Source organism: Neopelma chrysocephalum, unplaced genomic scaffold, assembly GCF_003984885.1.
Source record: "Neopelma chrysocephalum unplaced genomic scaffold, ASM398488v2 Primary Assembly neopelma1_24, whole genome shotgun sequence".
Lineage (NCBI taxonomy): Eukaryota > Metazoa > Chordata > Aves > Passeriformes > Pipridae > Neopelma > Neopelma chrysocephalum.
In genome coordinates, this window is record NW_020897693.1 from 10,205,727 (window position 1) to 10,227,936 (window position 22,210).

The 22,210-nt window shown below is 40.4% G+C and overlaps 1 protein-coding gene across 10 annotated transcripts in view; it reads right to left on the reverse strand.

Moving 5' to 3' along the window:
- TSPAN4 (tetraspanin 4) overlaps positions 1 to 22,210 on the reverse strand; it is a 430,627-nt gene that overhangs the window by 91,252 nt on the left and 317,165 nt on the right. Inside the window, exon 1 of one of the 10 annotated variants that reach the window (XM_027702886.1) lies at positions 2,731 to 2,911. The exons of the other annotated variants lie outside the window; for them this stretch is intronic. Within the exon in view, the coding sequence (XP_027558687.1) occupies positions 2,731 to 2,868 (138 nt within the window). The 5' untranslated portion in view covers positions 2,869 to 2,911. Of the gene's footprint in view, positions 1 to 2,730; positions 2,912 to 22,210 lie in introns of those variants that run through there. 10 annotated transcript variants of the gene reach the window in all.

The following is a 22,210-nucleotide window of genomic DNA, read 5'->3' on the forward strand; positions in this document are numbered from 1 at the left end:
CACACTGTTCTCTGCTTAGATTTAGTGAAAAGCTGCCAATGTGGAAGGACTAATATAGATACAAAATGCAAGGTTTAGAACTCACTAGATACTCTTTGGTCAATGAAATGCCTCTTGCCTGGGTCTGCAGCTGCTCTATAATGGGTATGTGACAGGATTTGAACATGCATTGGAAAGTTTATCCAATCCTAATCTGCTACTGATGATCTCTGCTGTCTGTGTAATAATGGGGGGTAAACCTACAGCCAGGCAGAGCAGATGAGAGAGAAAGAAATAAACTAGTTTAAGTCTGTCTGGTCTGCAGAACACATCAGATAAAGCCACTTGTGATACAACAGGAGTTAAGGGAAAGGAAAAAGAAGCAAAAGAAAAAGGAACAAAACCAAAAATGAAAAAGCTGTGTGCCCTCAAACACAAATGCACATGATATGTAATGCATAACTCTAACAGAGTATTCACTGTCCAAATCTCTGGTGTAATTTATAATATTTCAATTGCCAAGAGGCATGAATCACGACATAGCCAAACCCAGTGCCTACAAAACAGCACTGACTTCTAAGCAGCTGTGCAAACATGCAGAACCTTTTCCTATATGGTTTATCTCTCCTTTCCACCCGATGTGTAGGGGATATAGCATGCAGTAATGTAGAAAAGCAAAATATAGACCCCTTAACTGTCTTCAACTAAAAGAACTATTGGCAATTCCACACAACTCACTAACTTTCTGAACATAAGCCAGAAACAAGTCAGCAGAGCATTTGCAGCAAGATCAATGGTTTGGAAAATTTGGTCAACTCATACAATCGCACTCTGTAAATGAGAAGAGCCTGAAACAGCAAGAGAGTCTCTCCAGGGGGAGGAGCAGCATCAACATGAAGTGCAATGAAGCTAAAATAATCGAATCCTTTTTGTTTGTTTGTTTTCAAATTCCACTTTTTGAGTTTGTTTGTGAAGAATATCAATCCAAAACAGAGGCCCAATTCATAATGCAGAGCGTAAAAGCAACAGCATGGCTGGCTATTGATACAAGTTTTGTCTTTTGAAAGACTCCTGTGTGGATTAGCCCAAGCATTTGTACAAAAAGAAAGAATAAGGCAATTCTCTCTCTTTTCTCACAGTATCTTCCCCTGCCGTTCCAAAGCAGGTGTGAAAAACTGACACACATAAATAGCATATCTGAGCCAGCCAGGGAGAGCAAGTACGAATGAACCTTTTCGGGACTTTTCTCCAATTGTGCCTCTACCTGAATTACTGAATTACAATGAGAGGAAGGAAGGAAAAGGCCACATTGCCACTTTCGAGTTTTTGTAGCAGAGGCCTTGGTTTTGACTTGCACGGCAACAGTGACACACTTAAAGAAATTTTTACTGTAAAATTTTATTTACTGAGATTAAACCAAGGGTTTTTAAAGAGGGATGCTAAGAGCATACCTTTTTGTATATATGTGTGTGTCCCTCTTACCCAATGCCATACTTCTGCCCTCTTTATGAGCTATTCCCAAACTTCCTCTGATTTCAAGAGTTCTGGTTCAGGTTCCCACTTAACCTTAGCAAGTGCTTTATGGTCCTAACAACACTATATAGTATTTTCAAAGCATCCTTTTTAAAAATAAAAGGGTAACACTGAAGACAAATTTCTTAGTTCTGAAGAAAACTGCTAGAAGGCCTTTCTTCCTTCCCCCTGCCATTGCAGACATTTTCAGCTGGTAGGGCTGTTTTTCAGATGTAGAAATATTTCCAGATAAGTGAACTGAGACAGGCTCCTCTGAAGTTTTTTATGATAAGTACTCCCACCATCACACAAATTCTTGTCATTTTTGAATACAGAACCTACTTGCACATAAATATGCTGTGTTCAAGTGCCTTATGACTATTTAGCACTTGCTATAAAAGAGGACAGGTCCAGAAGGCCGCTGTGCTTACCCCCACAGCAGGGCAGAGTCTATTCAGCCTCAGTCTACCTTCTCTTTTTGTTGAGGGAGAGAAAAAGAAGGAAATAACTATGTGGTTTTATTCCTATCTCGTTTTTTCACTATTGTTGATTCTACTTTGTATGGTATTTCCCTTCTGGAAAAAGTACAATTCAGTAAGGAAGGGCACAAGGGCTCTTGACTTTATTGTCACAACAGTGGCATTTAAAAAATAATTAAAAACCCACAACAAAACTGTCAGCTTGCAGAATATTACATGAAAATACAACAGCAAAAGATTTCACTAAAATTAGAGCTGAAGCACAGCTTTTCTCTACATGCTCAAGTTTTGCCACCTCGTGTTTCCAAAGACAGACACCAGCGTCACTGAGCTGTGAACTCCAAAGACTGCGGCTTTACAAGAAGAAAGGTATAACAGCTGCGTGAGTCAGAGGTCCTTTCACAGACTTGGAAAAGCTCTCTGCCATTCAGTAAATGCCAGGCTCTCAAAAAACTCTCTGATGGTAGATTATTGAAACAACTAAGCATGAAGTAACTGTGATATTCTTCAACACTTAACATATAAATATAGGGAAAAAGTCCAACTGAAGGGGGACAAGAAGCAAGAGAAAATATGTAGGACATCAAAAACACAAACCTGAACTTTATGTGTGTGCATATAGGCAAAAAAAAAAATATACTAAACAGGCAAGATATTCCACAGTATAAATCATGCAGCTCCATGGACTTCATCAAACTTAGGCCTGGCACTGTTGTTTATGAGCTTCCCTCCACTACAGGTTTCTATTCCAGGATGATACCTTTTCCCTTGTCCAACTAGTCAGCAGTTCCCAGCTGCACAAATGAGCCTTCCTTGTCACCTCCTTGGCTGTTTCCCTACCCTCTGCAAATACAACTGTCACCTCTTGGCTGTTCTGCATCCTGTCCGATTCTCTCATCCCACCTGCATCTTCCTTACAGCATTGCTCAGCTCCCCCTTATCTGTTAGGAAAGGAGAAGAAAAAAAAAAAGGAGTGGGAGGAACGCAAAAAAACACCAAATCTTTGCATTATATTTAATTGCCTCACCTAAAATCATATTCACCCCTCATCATTCTGGACAACAGCAATTCTTAAAAATCTGATTACACCCTTCACCTGAATCATCTTCTCAAAGGATTTGTAACAGTGGTCTACCAAAGATGGATGCTTACTTGTTGCTATACTTCTTAAAATCCCTTTGTCCCAGTATGTGACAATCTTCACCAAGTAATCCTCTGTGTCATACATTTAGGGAACACTGTCTGTCAAAATTACAAAGGAACCCAATTGAAGCTGACAGCATATGTTGTCCTAAAAATCTCCAACATTTGTTATCAATCAACTTGTAAAGCCGAAAGGTTGTCAAGCAAATCCAAAAGATGAAACTCCTGCTCTTCATAGCAATCACATATGATGTAAGGGACTGCTATCCCTGAAATACTCATTTTTGGGAATTCAGAGCAATCAGCCCACTGTAACTGTTCAATGCTATATTGTGATAAAGCACTTCTCTAGACTCTCTTGCCCAAAAGACCATCTGCGGATAGACACATAACTCAAGAGATCATAGCAGAGATGTTCTACCAACAGTCTGGTCATTCTTACACAACTTGCTGTTTTGGCATTTGATGGGTGAGGGTGCTCATGATGAAAATCCCCACATCCCTCTTTTCATGCTCTTCAAGTTTCTCTACTTCTAATGGTTTCATCTGTCTGAATTTGTCTGGAAGAAAACTGTTCAGCAGGAACATCAGAAGAGTAAAGAGGCGAATCAATCTAAGACTGAAGGATCAACACATTCTCACCTTTCTATGTGCTGTGCCCTTCTTGATCCATGCTGTAACTCCAGCTTTTATAAGGGAAAACAGATTACCTTACTTCTACAAAAGCTCCTTTTCTATTAATTATTCATCTATCTAAATTAGAAGTTACTCTGCTCATACACTAAAAAATCATATGTGTTATAACACCATCTCCCTGCTAAACTAATGGCTCACTAATAAAGTGGGCATCTGCCATTTGATTATAAGATACTTGATTACTCGGGGTAAGCCCAGCAGGTTGAAAAATACTGGCTACGGGCACTTGTCTGTTCTGAAGTTTATATTTCAGATTCTTTAATAATTTCCACTACCTGACATAATTACAGTGGATGCAAAGGTTAACCCCATGCCTGCCTAATGACTTCAGTATCCCAAGATGTTACATCTCCAGGAAATGATGATTGTGGTTGTGCTATTCGAGTGGCAGGACTAAAGTAACTGCAGTGCACGATGGGACAATGGAGCAATGAACATGTGTCATCACAATGAACATGTGGCACAATACAATAATAACTAGACAAGTAAAGGGATAGAGAATGCTGCAGGATTAGAAACAATTTCCCTTATCAGCTTTTTCTAGTAGTATTCACTCAGGGACTTGCACAAATTAAAAACTGTGATTGTGTTTTCTGAGAAACAGAGGTAAGCACACAGGTATCCTGCTGACATTTTCTACATACAACCTATCGCCTTTTGGAAGGGTTCAGCCCCGGATCCTTTCCTCAAACAAGCAGCTAATAGCACTGGATGTCTCAGTATGGGTTTCAGAGCATGAACAGGAAACACAGATTTGCAAACAACAGGATTATAGCAGAGAAGGAAGCCCAAATGGATTTTGATGTTAAATGGAAGGATAGCAGGAAAGGAAAGTCTCAGACCCAGTGCTCCAATTAGATTTCTACTACAGTCCACAAAGAACCCTCCAAGTAATTTTGTGAAAATGAAATACCACTGTTGCCTTGTGGTTTTGCGGGTTTGTTGTTGTTTAAACCGAATGTTTATGAAATGTTTTTGAATTGTTATTGCTCTTTGTGGGATGTTTACATTTTCCTGCAGAGCAGCATGAGATATGCTTATTCATAGACGAACAGGGTACATATACTGCTATGCAGTAAAATAGCACATTAATTACCAACCTCAGCTCCCTGTCTCTACGCTACAGACACTGGCGGTAACTTTAGCTGAGGGCCATGAAGCCTGATGTAGGGCAACCAATGAATATGTAAGCATACCACAGTACAGAAATACATCTCACTCCACAATCTTTCTACAGGTAAGCAAAAGAAACATGAATTTTAATGTTTTGAACCTATTTCAAGCCTGCAACTCTTATGGAGGCAATGCCGCTTCAGCAATCGTGGTCAGTACTGCATCAAAACCACCGCAGTAGAAGGATTCCTTTAAAAGTACAAGAAAACTAAGGAAAGAAATGTATCTTCCACAGAAATCACTTCCTTATTAACCAGAAGGAATCTATGCGTAGCTCTGACGTTTCAAAGGCACTTGCTAAATAATTAGATGAAGCTTTGTGTGAGGACAGGTTTCTTCAGGAGACCAGCCTCACCGCTGTAACAGCAGCCCCACGTTTACATCAAAGCACGCCAACACAAGCAGGCATGGATGCAGAATATCACCAACATGACAGAACTACTCCAAATATCCAGTGACTACAACCTCCAGTATTTTTTTATTACCTTTGAAATCACTGACTCAAAAAAAAATTCCCAAGAACAAATGAATTAAAATAAGCCACATGCACCACATGCGAGGTTTGTATTATGCAGCCATGTGGCGGAAGGAAAAGATAGAAAGATAAAGTAGAAATGGTAGAAATGAGCACTCAGCTCTCTTGAATCCTACTCTGATATCTTGTCTACAAGGCTTTTCTGCTCTCAAAAAGCTGTAGCTACAGGCTTTCACAGCACGAAACAGGCTGTCTCCATCACACCCTGGGCTGGGTAAAGATCTGCACAGTACAAACTTAAAGGAGTAAAATCAACCGCTAAAATCCTTTTGCCGATGAAGATTGTGTAAGCCCAAGATAACATTATGTTGCAGGGTTTTGCCAGCTATTAACTGGCTGAAAGCTGAATGGGAAGGAAGCTAGTTAAACTGACACATATGATGCTGAACATTGATTTTTTCACTAAATTGTTGTCCACACAAACCCCAGTATGGACATTCCTGAATTGGTTTAAAATTGACTTATAATGATTTAGCGTATGTTTACTCTCTGTTGACTCAGGTTGTGGCCACAGCAGGGAAAAAAAAAAGTATTTGTGAACAGAACACAGCAACATGTCCTGTGAAACATCGTAAGAACAAGGCTGTCTAATATATATTCTTAAAAACATCAAGGTTTGAAGATTTGTCAAAGACAACGTAGAGCCATGGAAATGCTTATGTAATTGCAAAAAATTCAGAGATTTTATTTAAAAGAAAAAAAGCTATTTCATCTGGAAGTTACTTCTCCTCAGCTAAGGCAGGGAAGCCAAACATGTGCAAGCTGCTTGCTTCGGTTTGTCCATTTTATTCTGTATTTACTGGATAATCAGTGTTCGTGCTGGCAGCTAACACAGATGAAGGACAGGGCTTTGTAAAATACCCTATTCTGACTATGCCAAGTGCTGACCCACCAGAATACACTAACACTGACTTAGTGTTCTGTGAACAGCAGTCACTGTGCAATGCATGGAAGTCCAGTTGTATCATAACACAACACCAAAGACAACTTTACAACTCACTTCCGAAGTGAGGATAGTCACCACAAAAGACCTTTTGGCTCCCATCAGACTACACAGCAACCTTGGTGCCAGCACTAGACTCCAAACAACAGTCCAGCTTGGGAATGGCACCTTGACTGCTCACTAGTGGAAGGTGGTTCAAGACCCACAGGTGTAATGTCAAGTCCTATAGCAACATAAACCATAATGGTCGTGGAGCATCAGAAGAGGGTTGCACATCAACATAAGGTGACTGAAGCAGAACCCCATCTTTACTAGAATCAAAGCTGGAATATCTGGATTCCTGGAGGGAAGATTTAAAGGGAGGTGAACATAAGGAAGAAACTCTTTACTGTGTGGGTGACTGTGCACTGGAACAGATTGCCCAGAGAGGGTGTGGAGTCTCCCTCGCTGGAGATATTCAGGAAGCATCTGGATGCAATACGCTCTAGGATGACCCTGCTTGAGCTGGGAGGTTGGACCAGATGATCCACTGTGGTTCCTTCCAACCTGACCCATTCTGTGATTCTGTGATTGTAGATCAACGTGAGTTTACCAACTGATAGATATGCTCTATGCTGAAAATTATACTGAAAGGCAAAAGAAAAAGGCACTTTCCTTTAAACAGTGGTAAAACCATTACAAACCTAGGTCTTGACACAGGCCCAGCCATTCAAGTTTGCTCATTTCTTTTTGACTTTGAAGTATCCTCTATACAGATGTATTTGCCTTCACAACTGCAGATGCAAAATTAAAATCTTCTTCCCCTTCCCTGGACAACCATTCTTTTCCGCTACATACAGTTTACGGGAGCTCACTCTTTGATATTTTTTTAATAACTTGTGTTGTGTCTGGCGCTTTGGGGAGTGCCTGTGACAGAAAGCATTTTATTACTTCTCTGTTTGAGTTCACTGCAGAGAGCTCAACAGGCCCTATCACTGAAAGGACATATCTAGGCAGCAATTTAATCAAGCAGTGATTGAAAAATTAAAGGTGGTGGTGATTAATATGGATTTAAGACTTCTTTTGTTTGAATGGGTTTTAGCTAGAGAACATGACAGTTGAGCTTTTTTTTTATTTTTTTTCCCCACTGAAATAGAGAGAAGGATGAGAAGGGGAACACAAAGGAAACCTCTTTAGGCAGATCATTTCCCTCCTTTTAGTATTCAAATAAAAGTCAAGGGAAGAGGTTACACACAGTGCATATTATTATCCTTAGGTAAATAACCAAGTGTAATTTCAGCAATCACAAGCACACCTCTGTATGTTAGCAAAGATCCAGCCACAGAAATTCAGTTTGGACCAGCGCCAGAAGGGAAAATTTCTGCCCAAGACACAAACAAATTTTGACATTGAATCATTTGCCTGGCTTATGAAGAAATAGATACCATTTAGTAAGCATGAGTATACTTTAAACACACCTGCAGTAAGAGTGTTTTACATTTAAAACAGATGAACTAAGATCTTTGAAAGCTGTTAATAAACCTGCTAGACAGTCACACAAAATTAATCTGAAGGTCCAGCAACAGAAGCAGTGTCCATATCTCTGGTTACAGAAGGAGGGATTTCTATAGATACAGATATATAGAGAGATATAGACATATATATAGATATAGATCTACATCTTGTGGAAATTTGCATATGCATTCTCATGCCTTGCACATTATGCAATCATATTCAACATTAAAGGAAGTGGAATATACCACCATGGTTTGAATCAGATTTCAGAACAAGCCTTTGCGTGGTAAAACATCTGCATCAGTCAACTTAGCTGAGGGTTTAGAGACACCAGAACTTTGATCAAACCATTTTGTATCGCCTCTGTTTACAGTAGGAACTGTAAATCTATAGAGTCAATTCATATTGGCTCAAAGTTATTATGTTTGATTGTAAACAACTGTGTGTATGCACTTCAATTTAAAGTTTATAGTCGTTTAGATCATCTGAGAAATACGGACAAGCCCGGATAAGAATGGTCATGAAAAATTTGCTTCCACTTAAACACGAATATTTAAAAAAAAAAAAATCTTAGCCAAACTGACATAAGTTGCATATGATACTGGCCTTAATTTCTTCCCTGCAACAAGTGACTGCTGCCTAAGCATCTTTGCAAAAACATCAGACATGCCTCATCTTCCATAAAGTGTTGAAAAAAATTAAAAACTAAACTCAGAAAGCACAGGCAAACAAAGAAGATTATTTGTGGAATATTAACCTTGTTATAATAAAAGCCTTTTCTGAAAAAGGATTACCAGAGCTTGCATTTCAAGTAATAGACTTATTTTTCCCAAAAGACATATTTTTCCCTTTTCTTTTTTCCATGCTTGGTCAGAGTAGGTGATTCACATTTTCCCCATATGTCTCTTGTCCCCATACACAAAAGAACATCTTCATAAGTCGCTTGAGAAGAACTCTAAAGCCCATATTCAAAGCACTTAGATTAACTGGAAAAAAGTTACCTACAAAATGGCTCTGCAGAGAAATATGTTTGCATGCAACTTCAGATGATTTTTGCTAACTAACACTTACATAATGGTATGGTTCCCAAAGGATTCATATAATTTAAGTATAGGGTGTCTGAAAGTAAGTAAGTGCTGGAAGGCGGATACTCGATAATCCAATCCCACATACCCCTGGGCACAAGCATAATTGTATTATAAAGTAGCTCTGCCAAAAGTGGAAACAATTAAAGCACAATACATATTTTATTGCTTACAGTTAAGAAGGTGGTTTCATTTTTCGTTCATATCCACAAAATGTAAAATAAAACAATTCAATGAATGCTGCTTGGAAATACAGTAATGAGATACTGCCATGTCATGTGTGTACTGGAGGCATTACACAGTCAGAACCAAAGCTTTGCCAATTCATTGGCAAGAGAACTCCAATTTGATCAGTGTTCTTCAACCATTTTGTTCAAACTGTTAAATGAACCCTTTTAACATTGAGGATAGCTGTGATTGAAATTCTGGAGGAACAAGACAAGGGTAAAGAGCTCTCTCCTTATAAGAGTGCTGGGGTTTCTTGTCTCTTCCACACCCAAGTGTCCAAAGAGAGGCTGAAGTAAAACAAAATCTGTTTGTGTTGCTCATGGTTAAGGTTAGTCAGAACAACAACTCCAAAATGCAAGACGCGAACACAACTTCATCACATAAAGGATTCTGACAGAGACTGAGAAGGCAGGGCCAAGGCAAACAGAGTCACTGTCTAAAGAATTAAAAGTATAAAGAACAATCTACAGTAGACCAGCAGAGAAGTAGTAATCACAGCAATGTCCAGGATTCCTATTGAGCTCTTTAGTCGAAGGAAGTCTCCCAGGCCAATGTTTTTTAGAGTAGCCTCAGGTTCATACAGAATCAATGCTTTCCAGTTTCATAAATGCCAAGCACTTTAGCTGATGTTCAGAGAGGCTCCACATGAACAGCATCCCTTAAAAGCTTGAAAAATGTATGCCTCCTAATACAGGACACTTTTGAAAATGCTGGACTGTACTTCTCTGTATGTCAGTCTCTCCACATGCAAATTGAGCATGAAAGTATTCTCCCACCATGAAGGAGTAGCAAACAGCTTTCTCAATGTTTGTAAAGCTCTTTTGAAAGGGGAGAATAACCAACACTATAAAAAAGAAAAATCATCATCATTGGTGTACAGATGCCTCATAGCCATCCAGCCCACTTTCAACACCTATAGGGACTGGCTCTTCCTAATAAATGGTTCAAAATCATGAACAGTCAAAAGAAGAAACCTAAAGAGAACAATGGAAGATGTGGATCTGTTTGAGAGAGAACCACAAACAATTAAAAGGAAACCCAAGTTCCAACAATTGCCACTCCAAAGATGTATCTGCTTTATAAATATGTGGTGGCAACTTGCCAGGGAGAGTAGAAATTTCTTTTTGCTGCTGAATCACAAAGGTTTGGAGAACTTCTAGGGCACTTAATTTTCTGGCAAATTGCTTGAACCAGCTACCTACAGAGCACTACCTCTGCAGCTTCTGACATGCAGCAACTCCACAAGTCTGCTGTCACACATAGCAACAGACCTCACATTAAAGCACTGCAGAGTATTATCCCTTCATTTTTCTGCGGTCAACCTTTACCTTTAACAAGTTTTTTTAACCATTGCATCCTCTTCTCTTGCCACCTTTGGTTCACAGGACAGCGAGCCCAGGCAGCATGGATTGCCTGATACGATGCTTTTGGTGTTGGTCTTACTGTCCCATTGCAAGGCAGAGTTTACTGTGCACACGCTGGGTCTGTCAACCCGGCAGTAACTCCATCATTCTTCAGCACAGCCCTGCCAAGTGGCCTGCAGAGCTGATGTGTCCTCCCTGCCTTCTCTTGCCTTTCTCTGTGCTTTGCTCAAAACAATTCTATTACTCCCTGCTGCCAAACAACCTTTCCCAGCCCCCAGGGGCTCAAAGGAGGAGCCATGTTGTTTACACCCAGCCCAGAAGCCCCCATTACTGCTCTAGTATGAAAAACTACAGCTAGTGTACGGTGTAAATTGCTACTCTCTCTCCCTTTCTCTCATAAACCAGGTACTGCCAATATCAGACTGCTGTGCTTCATGTATCATTCATCAGTTCCTTAATGTGCAAAGCTCTCCGCTACAGCTCTTTTCTCTGCATTAAAGTTATGGGGGGGGGGGAAGTCTCCATGCAACCTCTGTTTGAAATATTAAGAGTACACTTGAATTTCAAAGTGTCTGTTGCCTTCTTTAATTTACCATAAAAACAAAAGCATCAGTAGTGTCCCCATGACCTCAAGTTCCAGGAGGGGACAGAGCCACAGCAGGTCACAGGGGTATTAAGCCAAGCTCTTCCGTAGGAAAGCTGTGGGTATACTGCCTGCCTCTTAATTCTGCTAAAAAAACAAAATCCTTCATAAAAGCCCTAAGCCTCACAGTCTTTGCTGTCAAGATACATAGGGCAAAGGAGAGAGCAAAGCTCTCCCGTCAGCATGCTCTGTGTTTTTCCAAAGGCTCCAATGAAACAATGTTATCACGCGGAGTTACTGCATGACAGTACTGCACACATAACCTTTTAACCCACATGACCTTTTAACTATTTTTAGCCTTTCATATAGTGTCACGTTGCTTTTGGACGCTTGTTAACTGCTTTCTTCGGCTTGCCTGTTCCTCCCCAGCCAAACAGCACGTGATCTTCATGTCTACCCTCACATGCACTGCCCTCCCCATCCCCTTTAACTGCAAAAGTTTGAAGCTTTCTCCTGTTTCTCACCCAACACCTCTTCCACATCTCTTCTTCAAATACATTTCCTCCAAAAGTCCTACATATTCCATCTCTCTCCTCCTAGTTGCTGCAGAAAATTGGCAGTCGTGGGGTGATAAGAAAGGGGCAGCTTTGCTAAGTCCTCTCCTACCTCATGCCTTTAAATTTCCATCACTGCAGGATGAGCACATAATATATTAAACTATACAGTATTGCATTATTCACCATAAATAACACTGTATGTGTCTTACCAGCTGCTGGCAAAAAGCCATACCTGGCTAGGATCTATGGCTTCTGGTACACAGCTGGACAGACTCGTGGTTAATACAGTGGCTCTTCCAGCTGCTAACATCTAATTGCATCAACACTGCTGCTGCCTTCTTGTGCCACCCTGTTGCAGAGGCAGGGTCAAGTCAAAGGAGACTCCTGCTGGAGATCCATGGAGATCCATGGATCAGAAACCAATAGCAGTAGAGAGAGTAAAGGTGTAAACAAAGGACCCCATAAAACACTCCAGTGCTTCTACTTCTTCCTGACTCAACCAGTAACGACTAGAAACTGGTGTACTTTCAGCAGTGCAAACGTCTAACTACCCTTTTCCAGTCTCTTAATCTGCCCTGGTTCAAACTCCTTCCTTTGTAATTGAAAAGCTGGGTCATTTTAGCTCACACTTGACTTTAATATTGATGGGTTTGTTGATGTCAGCTGAGGGTAAGAAGCAAGGCTCTTTCAAAGCTAAGGCAATTTCTCTGTTTCTGCCTACTTTTATACCATCCATTCCACATTTTTCCTGCAGCAAATACCTGTAAGAAATGTTCACACAACAGGGTGAGGGAAAAAAACCCCAACATGAAAAAGTAACATGGCATCTATTTCTACATTAATGAAACAATTACTAATTAATAGGAAGCAAACAAACACAGGCAAACATTTTCTAATAAAGCTTCCTGCTCACTCAAGCAGCAAAGAGATGAATGGCTATTTCCCTTTAGAAGGGTAAAACAAATGCTTACAGTAGGCTGTAAAAGAGTTCAGTGGTCTGTGAGGTTTTGTCCTTGTCCTGATATTTCTAACTCAGGCCATGGTTACAGTTCAGTTTTATGTCCAGAAGCGTGTTGAATGCAAGAACTTACTGCCTTCTTCCCTTCACAAAACCTCAACAAATTCAAGTGGGAGAGAACAGATGAGCACAACAAAGAGCCAAGGTCTCCTCCCCCTAGGGGGTCAACAGAGGACCTCCAGCTGCTACAGTGAGCTGTGATGGGACACAGCTGCCCCAAGGCACAGAAGCGCTGCAGGGTTGTGTGACTCCTGAGAGAAATGGTTTTGCTTCTTATCTTTGCTTAAACCATTTTGGTACCAAGAAGGAACCTCAAGTGAAGACATGACCTTCCTGCCTGGCTGCAGCAGGGTCTCTTTCTTTTCCAAACAACAAAAATTTCACACCATATAATCCAGCACTGGACTTCTCCCTTTTCTGCTGCTTTTTTGCCTCCAGGTCTGCTTCTTCCTCTTCTGCAGGGAATGGGAAGCCCAGCTTCTCCTCTAGCCTCCAGCCCAATATCCATGCATTAAGCACCAATGGTTCTACTCATCCCTCATTTATCTTCCTAACTGGTTTTACTCTTCCTCTTCTTACATTTTTCTTTGGAGTTTCTCTTAGTCTGTAGCTCCAAAACCTGCACCTCCAGCTTTCTCCTGGAACTCACCTCTTCCTTGGTAACCATCAGCTAACTGGTTCCAGTTGGGGTGATAGCAAGGCCCATCCTTGACCATTTTTGGTACACCATGCTGTCCATTCAGTAAGCCCAGCAGAGAAAACAACACTGGGATTTAGTTCATTTTACTATAAATAAGGAAAGGGAGACTTGGACCATATTTACGCAGTCATGATCCATCACCAACTTAAAGCCCACATGCAATAGTACAGCCCTCTGTTTCAAGCTGACAAGAAGGATCTGGAGCACACATCTGATGAGAAGCAGCTGAGGGAAATGGGGTTGTTTAGCCTGGAGGAAAGGAGGCTTGAGAGGGAACCTTATCCCTAACTACAACTACCCGAAAGAAGGTTGTTGCCAGGTGGGGGTTGGTCTCTTCTCCCAGGTAACAAGTGACAGGACAAAAGGAAACGGCCTCAAGTGGCACTAGGGGAGATTTAGAATGGGTATTAGGAAAAAATTCTTCACTGAGTTATGAAGCATTGAAACAGGCTGCCCAGGAGAGTAGCTGAGCCATCATCACTGGAGGTATTTATAAGACCTGTCGATGTGGTGCTTAGGGACATGGTTTAGTGGTGGACTTGGCAATGCTGGGTTATTAGTTGGACTCAATGATCTTAAGGGTCTTTTCCAATCCAAATGATTCTATGATTCTATGAAAGTCACATACACTTGCATGAGGTACAGCAATATTTGAGAGGCTGGCCCTACTGCACAGAGCTGTTCAGGCATGGGAATGAGCAGATGGGACGAGTTTGACCCTTTGGACCCACAGAATAACTGATTTCTTTTGCTGCCAACCATCCTGCACCTGAAGGATGGAGATGCCACCCAGAAAGGTCTGCAGGAAAGAAAAAGTATATTGTTTTACAGGCAGACAGACTAAGCCTGGGACTGGGTCTAGGTTTAGCATATTGTCCCCATAACATATGTAAGAACCAGCTACTGCCTAGAGGGGGGAAGGTAACTTAATCCAGAATAAGAATACTGCAATGCCACTGAGTGATTTTGTGGAGGTAGAGTTCATTTTAGGCAATTATCTCATAGGCTCCCTACAACTGCTCTCCTCAGTAATGATGGGCTGCAGTCCATAATAATCAAGACACTGAAAGTGATCTGGACACTGGAATGATTCCAGGAATAAATTCCCACCTCCCCAAAGGCTGGAATAATCTAGCAAAGAAGGGTATCACACAGCACATATGGCATGCCAGGAGGGGAGAGCTGGAGTCAATCTATTTCATCACCTATAAAGGAAAAAAAAAAAAAGGGGACAAGAAGAAGGAAAAGCTTGTAAGAAATACGCAAAGCAACATTTCACATTGTTTAGAATAATCTATAGGGCAGTGCAGGTATGATATAAGCAGTGTCTTTGTGTCTTCTGTTTCTCCTAAAAAAACTATCAATTTTACACAGTAAGAAAAGTTACCAATTCCTTCAAGCATAGACTGAAATAGAGATATTAGCCTGATTCTTAGGAGGGGTTATGCTTCTATTGCTAATGGATGTTAAGTTACACACATTGCTTCTCTATTCAAATCAGAATTTTTAAGGTCCAACAGGGTGCCAGATCTCTATAGTTCTTTTTGCCTCTAGCAGGCTTTAAGAAAGTTACACCACCACAAACTATGCAAGCCTTTGGCTCTGCCTGAGCATATATGAGCAAGTGAAAATAAGAGGAGATGATACATTTGAACCTAGTAGATGTATGACAAAAGATGCATCAACTGGCTTTGCGGCAAATTTGCTAATTTCCTTTCCCGCCATGTCTGAACATCGTAATGCCAAGAGAGCAGCAAGAGCACACAGAGATCATACCAGGCTTAAGATGCAGGAGGAAATCAATATCCATGCTCTGCCCTGGCCAGCCATGGGGAGCCAGGAGAGGCAATGCGGCAGTCAGCGGGCGAGTGTCCGCAGGGCTCCGGAATCAGTGCTCACCTTGGACCACAGCTCACTTTCACCAGCTGCTATGCAATCATGGGATCTTGCTCAGATTTGCTTTCCTGAACTATTCTGTGCCAGTCTTCAGAATTTAATCCTCACCATCACTCTCTTCTACTTATACATATAACTCCCATTTCTACAGCCCTCCCATCATGTGGGAAACAAGGCTTTGGATCTAAGTTTTATGTCAATTTAACCTGTTCAGAAAAGGGGCCTTAACAAGTGTTACAGCTTTGTTTCACTGATTTCCCTTTGCATTTCCAGGTTTACATAAAGGTGCCTCAGTGGAAACTGTAATCAAGGTATTTTTAAGTCCTGACATATAAAATTCAGTTCTTCATAATTCACATGGCTTTTCCCCATATCCCCCTGTCGCCATGTTTTTCTTTGAAAAGAAATCTGTCATGGAAAAGGAATACATTTAGCTGGATTGTGCCTAGTTCTGTGAGTTTGGTACTAAGTCCTAAGGGAGAATAGCTTGTTCATTTTTTTGCTGAGTGTAAGTTACATTAAATATGCTGGACCTGTGAAGGTTTCTGCTAAGATGCCTCTGTAAAACTGAAATTCAATTGTCCTTTGAATGGCTGGAAACGTTCATGAAGTGTAAATCATTTCCCTTCCTCACTCACTCCACAAACTTCATATATTATATAAACATGTGGATATTAAAATTATACGTAACTTTTAAAGTAAGTGGTATCTGCCTTTGAGACACTGGGCAGGTAAATTACAGACTCATAGACCAAGGAAAAGATCTGGGGACCATTAGATATATAGTGCAATGAAATCAAAAGCAGAATAAATTAAAATTGAGGTAATTTTAAAAGTTGGATACCATCCAATTCCTCTAGAAGAAAGTCGAATGGAACAAGGACACTGGAACAGACTGTCCCAGTGGGAACTGAAAGCAGAAGAGGCTTGGACACAGAATCTGCATTTAGTTTATTATTTTGTTGGTACTTAGACTGTCAATCTAACTTGGCTTTCTGCCTCCTCATATTAAAACAGCACAACTTTACAACCTTAGTGCTTTGCCCTGTCTCTAGGGATCTCTTGCAAACATTTACACCCTCCTGAGATCTAAGAGAACACAGAAGCTTAGGGCATGCAGCTTTTTAAGGCGACAAAGGTAACAGAAAAGGACAACACAATGCTTTGGTAATACTGATCTTGTCTTTTGTTAAACTCTTAACATTTCCAAGCAAATGCAGAAACTAATTGAACGGATTTAACATGTAATGTATTTGCAGTTGTATATACATCCATATGCAATCTTGTGCATACCCCATGCTGTGTGTAGGGTTCTGACTTCCATGAAGCAAATGGGATGGCATTTAAATCAGGGCACCCTGCCCAGCAGGCTGCGCTCCTGTGATGCCCACTCCAGTCAATGGCTGAGCAGCAGCACTTCCAGCAGCACTCGAGCTGCTGGGATTTTACTGGTCCTTGAGCACTGAACTCCATTTTTAATTTCTCTGTCCTCACAGGATTTGCTTAAAACTTAACCCTGTGCACTCCTGTTACTTTTGTTTATTTTTGTGTTTTGATTTGCAGTCCACATGTTCAGGGAGATACTGAGCATAAGGTCAAAGCTGTTTCACATTTTTCAGTATAAGGAGCTTTATCCCTTACCACCTTGCCTTTTAGCACTTCCACATCGCAGAAGGCAGGGATGGAGACAAGAATTAACTTTATTTAATGTGATATTTAATGTGTGAAAAGATCCAAACTCTTCTCTTTATAGACAGTTCTGCAAAACAGACCAAAATACTTTTAAAATAAAAAAAGTCAGGCTTTGTAAAAGCATAAAATAGATTAGTTAACATTTAAACTAAAGAAAAAAAATTAAAAAAAAAAGAATACTGCAGAGAGAAGAGAAATGTAGAGAAATGCAAATGAATTAAAAACTACACTCCCTTCACCTACAGTCTCCCTGCAAGCAAGTCCTTGTCCTTAAGCTTTATTCCTGCCATCAGTCACTTTGTAAGAAGTCCATAAGGAATATGGTCCTTAAGAAGTTTTCTCTGTCCCCCTGAGCTGCTGCTCTCAGCTCCATACAATGGCTTTCCTGTCTTCCACACTGAGTGTCTCTGAAAGTCCCTTCCCTTTCTCCTTCTCAGCAGGTGTCCAAGGAAGGTGTGATTTCTCGCCATGCCATTTACAGAAACACAGGCAAAATAGTGGAGACTGAACAGGTCAAACACAAAGCCTGTCACAAAGCATGATCACCAGTCTGTTATCCTGAGAACTTAATGGAAAGTCTTGACTGCTTCTTTCAAACAACTATCAAAAGTCTGTGGAGCAGACAGCATTCAGAGAATGTTGTCATCTGTCATTTTTAATGATGTGGTATAGCCTAGGACAACTCTATTCCCCAACGAGCACTGCTTGGGCCTCACCACCATGACCTTCTCCTCTAGTTTAACAGCTCTGCAATTTATGGCAGTGATAGATTGTGCTGCTGGCAACCAACATGGAAACTTAGCAGCCCAGTGCTAAGCCCTGCTACCAGATATCCTGCACCAGGGTTGCTGATGGACTTTGCTGACTAGCTATGTCCAGCACACAGAGGTCACAGACCATGATGATCACAGCCAGCAGCCAGGTCCAACTTCATGGGACTTAAAATGCCACCTCACACTGAAATATTTCTCTTCTCACAAGGCCAAGGAGGAGAGGAACAAACTGCCTTTGCTGTGTGTCTCACCATGCAAGAAGCATTAAATGAGGCGATGAAAAAAGCTGAGAAGCCTTTTCTGTGAAAATTATGCCATTGCTGCAATGTTATTGGTTTCACAAGCTACATAGCACCTTTCATTCAAGAAAGCATTTAAGCAGGGGCAAGGGTCTGAAGTGAAGTGGTAAGAAAAACAGGTGAGAATGCTTAAATCACGTCAGTATCTTAATTCTGAATTGCCAGGGGAGGAAAAGGAGGACTGTCAAGCACAGTGCTAGACTCAGTGATACAAGGAAATCCTACTGTCTGACCAGGTGAGAAAAGCTGTTTACTTTAGGTATGATATTTTCTCCGTGTTCGACTAGTATGTAATACTCTGGGTAGGTGAGCATATATAATCCAAAACCACTTTTCTCCTCATCTGCAGATTCAGTGAAGCTTGTAAAGGATTCCATAAAAGTAATTTTAAATATTCATGCAGTGTGTCCCAGTAAACCTACAAGGACAACTTTAGGCTTTCTAGGCAACTCCTCTTCAAAAACAGTACTCTTGCATGCAAACATTTGCCTGTGTGCTGCAATGACAGCATATGCCACTGTTTGCAACATTAAACATTATTCAAAGGAATAATCTTCATGCTATTAACACAACAACAAACACTGTGAACGCCTTATCCCCTCTCCTAGAGCCAAATGGAAAACAGACCTCTGTTATCCTCTTCCCTGAAGCATTTTGTCAAACAGCATCATTCTAACACCATCTCCCCCTTTTGCACATCACATCCAAATAATACCCTGTAAAGACACTCCCTGACTCCTAACTAGACTTATTTTGTCAAGTCTTCATCTTCTACTGAGAGCTGGAGATGTCAACATTGTCCTGCATTTTATCTCTAGTGCTTTACTGCAGACGGAAAAGCATCTCCCTTGTGGACAGAATTACATATTCTCAGCCTGACAGTAACAGATATCACTGTGCTGCATTGAGTAAATTACATCAACTTGAACTAGACAAGCGATGTATCTTGAAATACGAAAAAAGGCAGTCACATCTTTAGGTTTTGTTCAAAAAACGTTTCCCCTACATCACAGTGGGAACACACAGAAAGGAGACAGAAAATAACTGCAACAGGGCATTAACTAGGAACTGTGATTTGGATCTCCTGCTTTGCATTGGACTGCTACTAGATAGTAGCTATACAAAAACTATTTCATCCCAAAGATTCACAGTCTTATATGTCTAGGGTTTTCAATTTTAATCTTATTTTGACATGTTTTTACAATTTCATTGCTCATTTCTTTTCCATGAGGTCTGGTCATTCTCTATGGCTGGATCTGAAGCCCATTGAAATCTGTCTCATGGTATTTGAAGACTTTGCTACTCAGTGAGATGCAGCGGGGAGGAAACAGCCCATGCAATGTAATACACGGAAACATTTTATTGAACTGTCTGTCCACAAAATAAAAACGAAAATAATCTAGCAGCCTGTTTCATATACCATGAAACTATATGAAACCTCTTCAACCATAAAGTCAATTCTTCTCAACATCTATTGTTAATATCGGATAATTCTTGTTATTTATAAAGATTAGATAATAAACCCAATAACTTATTAGAAAAAATAAGCATTTAGAAAAAGAAACATTTAAAATTGAGAGACTGCTACGAGCAAGAAGATTTCAGAGACAGCTGACTACCTTTTTGCTCCCTGATTCTGTTTTTCTATTTTTACCCTCCTCAATCTTGTATAATGAGATTTAAAGGTGCATTTGGTATTAACTGCTCTTTGAGGTCTTATCTGCAGATGAAAATCTGCTCTTGAGAAAGATATTACCAATGTTTAATTCATTGTTGAAGAAAAGGATCCATATGTTTTGTAACTCTTCGAAAGTATGTGGATAATGCCTCTCATTTCCAACAGTTCAAGTTAAAACCAGTAACAGTGCACAGTTTTCTCTGCATCTACAAAAATATTTGTCTTGTATAAGAACAAAAAATAATGCCCTTCCTCTCCTTACTAGCCCTGTTCCATGAGAAGAACAGAGAAAAACTATAAAAATGAGTGTTTACACATTCAATCAAAATTAATAAGTAGGCTCCATATCATAAAGAACATTAATGTCAAGGGCCATTTTTTCTAAATATTCTGCTTCTAATAGAATCACACTTGATTTAATAAGCATTGTTTCAAAACAAGGGACTCCCAAGAGTCAGTCAAGCACACTCCTGAGCAAAGTATAAATGGTCTGGATAAATGAAATTAAAGTTTACTCTAAAAGCAAGCAAAAGAAATAAGACACCAGCACTGTCCAACTTGATTCAATCTTTCATCAAGTACAAAGAACTTCATCGCAGGCACAAGACATTTTTGAGTACTTCAAGATGTTTTTCAATTATTTAAGAAAATGTTACTTCAGGTTTTCAGTCTGATTATAATAGCAGTTGTTCCAATGACCAAAAACTTCAGTTAATCTATTTTGTTAATAGTCTCATTCCTCTTCAGTGTAACATATTGGGTCTAGTACTCATCCATACTACATCACTGAAATTCATGTGGCAAAAAAAGCAAAGGGAGTAATTAAAAGTTATGCAAAATACTGTAATGAAGGAAGGAAAAACCCACATGCTTCACTTTTGTTATTCCTCCCCAAAAACAGAATTTGAAATTCGCCTGATTGCTTCGTTTTACACTCTCATCACTGATGACTCTGGGCCGTGTAGATCTGGCAATAATGCTAATGATTTAGCCATCCATGCCCACACCAAACTGGAGCTGAGAGGGGGCATGCAGAGACGTAAAATAAAGCTGTTCCGGGATATTTTCAATAATACAGTACTGTGACAGCAAGGAAAAGTTCTGTGAAATGACAGACCACTATCACTGACTTACCAAGAAAATATTTTTAGAGAAAAGTTGTACTACTCTTTTTGAAAACTCCAGCCACTGCCAATCCAAGTCTCTAGGATCTGTGATGAGTTGTTTGTGCTTGTGGCTATGTGAAATGTTCCCAGACTATGGTACACAAACAGAAATCAAGATGACCGTCTTTTTCTCTCGAGAAGACTGGGTATTGCCTGAACAACCAACCATCTGCCTTTGTACATGGTCTGATATGGAGTCAAAAGCTATTTGCAGTCACTGCCACATGGTAGCCTATAATATCTGCTTTTTGTATCTCAGCAGGCTCAGTATGCAAAAACCCCAGGCTATACTGTTAGTACACTGAGATGCAATAAAAGGATATAAAAGATTATGAAAGGATATTTCAGCAGCAGCTCCTGACCCTTGAAAGGCAGAAGTAGGTATGAGGAGAAGGTTGGTTATGTTGACTGGGATGACAGCAGAATGGAGACAGCTACTGCAATGCTGAAGTAGCTGCCCAGGCAAAAAGAAGCCTTGTGATACAGAAAAATGAGTATACTGTGATGGGGCACAGACATGGTCTGAATAGGGAAAATCCCAGAATTTACAGATAAAGCAGCTGATTCCTCTGCTGCTCTTGCAAGGAGTCTTTGTTCCTTCTCCAGCATAAGGAGGAGAAATCCGTAGCCATATAAAATAGAATGTCAGTGTTCTCTGGAAGTTCACTTGCCCAGATCCTTACTCATCTACAATTAACCAGTTTAGCAGTAGCAAGCCAATGCCTATACTTTGCAGCAACAGGTTTACAAGACAATTGATCACGAGTTGTCATTCAATGGTATTAAACAGACCTAACCCAACCCAGTACCTTCTTTTAGAAAGCGGGAGATTTATACTCTCTTAGTTTTGCCAACAAGGACATTGCACCAAAACCAATAGCGAAGACTGCACTCTTTGCAATACAAACCACATCTTTTGTGGTCCTTGGCCCCAGAATTTGCAATTCCCTTCCCACAAACGCAATCAAAACCAAGAATATACAGTCTTGATATTTGGAAAAGTACTCTTTGTAGTAGTTCCATTGTGTAAATTTCATGTCTACAGGAAAAAAACCAACCAAAATGAAACAAAAATACCCCCCACTCTTTCCCATCAGGACTGCTGTGGAAAGATGTCCAAGAGCAGGTACTCACAATACAAGTGAATGTATAATGTCAGGTAACGACCTCTCCAGTTGTGTGTTATTTATATGTAAAGTTCCCACAGTAAAGCACCA